A 4,633-nucleotide genomic window follows, 5' to 3' on the forward strand; every position below is an offset into this window, starting at 1 on the left:
GCTGGGCAGGCAGGGAGCTGGGCCAGCAGGGGTGAAGGTGGCTTGGACGATCCGGCCTCACCGGCGCCCTCTGGAAGGCGGTGTTGGGGGCACAGCCTGGGGGCGGTGAAGGGGTTCAGGAGCCCCACAAACCCTGGCACAAAAACACCCTCGTCGCCGTGGTAGTGGTGCGTCTGAGGGCCGGTGGGGAGGCTGGGCTGTGCCAGCTGGGGCCCAGAAGGATGGAGAAAAAGTGGGGTGTATTCGGGGTGGGGAGAGACGGGTGCGTCACCTGAGAGCTCTGGGCCACTGTCAGGGCTTTCACCTCAAGGCTAAGACAGCAGGATAAGACCCCAGAACCAGGTCCCCGACGAAGAGGCTGACGGAGTCTTGGGCAAGCCCTGCTCCGAGTGCCTCAAGCTTCTAGGGAGGGAGATCCTTTCCGCAGACGAGTAACTGAGGCAGAGATTAAAACTCGCCCGACGTCACAGGCCTGGCAGACCTTGCCGCGTGGGCCCCAGAGGCTGGCTCCTCGACTGCCCCTTGCCTTGGCCCGTCCTGCACTGTCAGCGGCTCTGAGGTGCCCACACACGGCCAACCCTTCCCCAGCCCTGCTCCTACCGAGGGGCCAGTCAGCTGCCACCCCCAGCACGGCCAGACCTACCCAGCCTCTTATCACAGGTGCGAGCCGAGTGCGGGGTCCTGGCTGAGCTGGGTAACTCTGCTCCCCGGGCCCCAGCTCGAGCCCTGGCATCCAGGGCAGGGGCCTCTGCACAGCCATCTCCCTGCCGGGCCCCTGAGACCCAGAAGGGACATCCCAGCTGCAGCCTGGCTAGGCGTCAGGGATTTGGGGGACATCTTGTCACTCAGTGCCCTGGACTCCCAGGATGGCTCCCCGGTGAGAGGGTACAGAGCCTGCCCATTTCCAGGCCAAAGGAATGTTCTCAATCCCTGATCCAGTGTCCTCTCCTCGCCCAGGGGACAGGGGCTTCCAGGGACAGGCCAGCTGGGATGTGGACGGCTGTGCAGGGGGCTGTTGGAGACCCACCCTGTCCCTGTGTCCCCAGCGAGGCAGCCTCCTGGGGACAGGCTGTGCCCCCTGGCGGTCTTAGAGAGCCCAGCAGCTCCATCCGCTCCGTGCCTCACTCCGTTCGCCTGTCCCTCCAGTGGTTAGGACCTCAAGGGAAGCTCTGTGCTGCCGAGTGAGACCAAGAGAAGGGACCTGCCCGGGAAGGCTCTGAGAACCCTGGCTTCCATCTTGCCTAAGGATGCCCTGGGACTGGCCTTAGGCCGTGAGTTGCTATGGCGACGGGAGGTAGTTGCACGGGAAGGGGGCCTGGTAAAATACAGCAGCAGGAGAGGGTTTACATTTGCACAAATCTGGATGCAGCTCTGTCCCCCCGATTGGGCTGAGAGCCCCCCACCGCCCACTCAGGGGACCCCAGCCCACAAGTTTCACGAGCATGCTGGCTGAGTACTTCTCTGACCACCTGGGCCTGTGGGAGGCACCGGGGGAGTGGGGGAGCCCCCAGGAGGGCACCCAGAGGCCAGGAGGCTGTGAAATCCCAAATTACAAACCAACACGGAATGCATAATTCTGTGCTAAATCCTCCCACTAACGTAAAATAACAGTGGCAGTTGCCAAAAATATATGAGCAAAATTATGAGAAGATGCGCTCATTTCTCCTGCACGGCGGGGGAGTCCTGTGCGTGGCCCCTCCCTGTGGGACAGCAGCTTTCCCGGGGGCCCCCGGGCTCATCTAGGCCTTGGAAGGCCTGGCTGCCGTGGGTGGTGAGTGACGGCCCCGGAGACATCTGTAGGGGACGGCCCCGTGCTCACAGCCACATCTACAGGGGCTCAGCCTTCCTGCACGCAAGGGGACTCACCCGCCGCACAGGCCCCACCTTGGGTGGCGGTGGCAGGTGGGGTGGTGTGGACGGGTGTGGGCGTGGGCGAGGCCCGTGCCTACTCACTGGAGCTGTGCCTTTCGGGGTGAACCATCCGGGCCGCTCCCAGCCCTGTCGCTCCTGGAACACGCAGCCTCGGGCCAGCAGCTCCTGGGTAGGGGTGGGGAACGAGCACCCTTCAGGGGGGCCAGACACCCCCCGCCTCCCACCGTGCAGGGCAGCAAGGGACCGAATAGGCCACTGATCACCCCAAGGAGCAGAGGGCAAAGAGGCCCTGACTCTCGGAGCCGGGACCCGAGCCCAGGCTGGGGCTGCCCCAGAGCCCAGCCCCCCAGCCCCCCCTGCAAGAGAATCCCTACTGAGTTACCTTCTGCTCAGGACACAATTGCATCCCCCAAATTCCTACTTAAAGCCCTACTCCCCGACCCATGTGACCACAAATGGAGGGAGGCCTTTAAAGAGGGGATTAGGGGGGCGCCTGGGGGCCTCTGTCNTTTAAAAAAAAAAAAAACATGGCAGACGTGGGACGCGTGCTATACCACAGGCCAGCCTCAAACAGAGCGCGCCAAGGGAAAGGTCACAGGTTGCATGTGACCTTCTCTCATGACCCTTCATGAGCCACTTTCATGAAGCGTCCAGAACGGGCAAATCCTCGGACAGAAAACAGATCGGTGGCTCATGCAGGCTGGGGCAAAGGTGGGGAGAACGGGGGGTGGTCACTGCTTCCTGGGCACAGGGCTGCCTTTCAGGGGCATGAAAATGCTCCGGCACCAGATGGTGGTGAGGTTGCGTAGCGCTGTGAACGTACTTCCTCCCCCGAATTACGTGCTTTAGAATGGCCAAAATGGCAAATTTTGTGTGATGTATGCTTTACCGCAATCCCAAACCATAATAGACTGAGTTCGTTTTCCGGGCCCGATGTGCCCGTGCATGTGTGCTGGCATCTCCCACACAACACCAAGCAATTCTCGGGCCCCAGGAGAGGGTCCGAGAAGCCAACCCAATTCTGACACTGCCTACCCGAGGGCAGCAGCAGATCCCCCAGGCTGCGGGCTTGGTCCCACAAGGCTGCCCCCATCTCCTACTCCAGGCTGTTACTGGGACTTGTGACCGATGGGCCGTCGAGCAGACCCCCCTCCTCGGGCCAGAGCATCTCACGAGACTCAGAGGAATGCTTTCCCCACTGGATCGCCCGTGACTCCAGGCTATAGCTCGGGAGCAGCCAGACGCGGGAGGGGAGTGGGCGCTAGGTGTGGGGAAAGGGCACGGGGCTTTCGTGGCCCTCCAGGCCTCACTCTGCACAAATCTCCACGTGCTCACCAGGACAGAAGCTCTCTGAGCCCCTCCTTTGGGGTTTTTCTGGAGGCCCGTTATACAGGCTCGGTGGCCTCCGTGGCTGCCGGTGAGCAAGTCCGCCTCCAGCTCCCCCTTTGAGCTTTCATCATTCAGGAAATTCCAAGGTTTGGGGAACTTTGTGTCAGAAACAGGACTGGACAAACACTAAATTGGTATTTCTTATTATAAGTCACAGTAGCACACGGATACAATAAAGGGGAATAGTGGCAGAGTTCTTTGACTGGGGGACAAACAATAATCTCCACTCTCAGGTTTGGGGGGGCCCTGTGGCCACGGGCAGCCTTGGGGGACCGGCAGGAGGGCCCACAGTGTGCAGGCGCCCACGGCTCCAGACGGGCTATATCCGCTGCTCCCATGGACCCACCCAGACCCTGAGCGGGCCGAGAAGGGGACACTGCCAACCGGTGGCACCGAGGAACGTCCTCCTTGGACACCCAAAGGGGGCAGCACAAGGGGCAGTTCTCAACACAAAAACAGAGCCCGCCGTGAGTGTGGCCCTGTGGCTCAGGGAGGTCACCTTCCCGAGGAGGGGATAGGGGCGTGGCCTTCTCTAATAAAACCACCGTGGCTGGGAGGTGTCATGAGCAGGGCTGACCACGCGGGGAAGCGGGCGCTTGGGTGAATTCGGATCACGCTCCCGTGCCTGCCATGTGCCCCTTTCCACGCGCCTGGAAAGCTGTGCACGTCCGGGTAACACTTCTGAGCCCATCTCCTTCCAGTGCGAGCCAGGCAAGCCCTGTGCTGGCTGGGGAGGCTGTGGGGCTGTCAGGACGGGGTGACCCGGCAGGCTGAGGACAGCAGGGCGGTCACCCGTGGCCCGAGGTCCCAGCTGGCCCCCCGAGCTCAGCCAAGAGCACCGCTGAGGTCCGCGAGCCTCTGCCTGGGAAGTGCAGGGGACACTGGGGCCCTCTGGGGTCCAGTTACCGGAGTCCCAGATGAAGGAGTTTCCTTCCTTCAGCTTCAGTGCCGCCTGCCTCCCGCCCCACCCCCCATTCGGCAAACACCCCTGAACGCGTACTAAGGGTCAGGACTCCGTGCTCAGTGCTCAGGAGCCAGAGAGATGAGGACACAGCTCCTGTCCCCGGGGCCCTGGAGCAGCCGAGCTCGCAGCACAAGGTGCGGGGGGTGGGAGGGGAGAGGGGAAGTGGAGCTGGGCTGGGAGCGCGGGGAAGGGGCCTGGGCTGTCAGGGGCTTAGCGGAGTGCCACAGCCGGGCTCCAGGAAGGGCACCTGACAGTGGGTTTCTTCGTATGAGTAGAAGCTTGCCAGGGAGGAAAGGCATCCCAAGCAGGCCCTGCACGCAGGGTGCACGTCTCCTCCACGTGCTGCCCTCTGCCCATGCCCGTCTCTGATGTGAGACTGCACACGCCTGCCAGGCACCTGCCCCCCAG

The 4,633-nt window shown here is 62.6% G+C and overlaps 1 protein-coding gene across 2 annotated transcripts in view; it reads right to left on the bottom strand.

The window, feature by feature from the left end:
* Positions 1-4,633, bottom strand: part of SARDH (sarcosine dehydrogenase) — a 57,772-nt gene that overhangs the window by 33,532 nt on the left and 19,607 nt on the right. Inside the window, exon 13 of one of the 2 annotated variants that reach the window (XM_077774649.1) lies at positions 1,954-2,037. In XM_077774649.1, coding sequence (XP_077630775.1) covers positions 1,954-2,037 — 84 coding nt within the window. Of the gene's footprint in view, positions 1-1,940; positions 2,038-4,633 lie in introns of both variants that reach the window. The other variant, XM_077774650.1, reaches the window with a different exon arrangement.

This window comes from Crocuta crocuta, unplaced genomic scaffold (assembly GCF_008692635.1).
Source record: "Crocuta crocuta isolate KB4526 unplaced genomic scaffold, BGI_CrCroc_1.0 scaffold458, whole genome shotgun sequence".
NCBI lineage: Eukaryota > Metazoa > Chordata > Mammalia > Carnivora > Hyaenidae > Crocuta > Crocuta crocuta.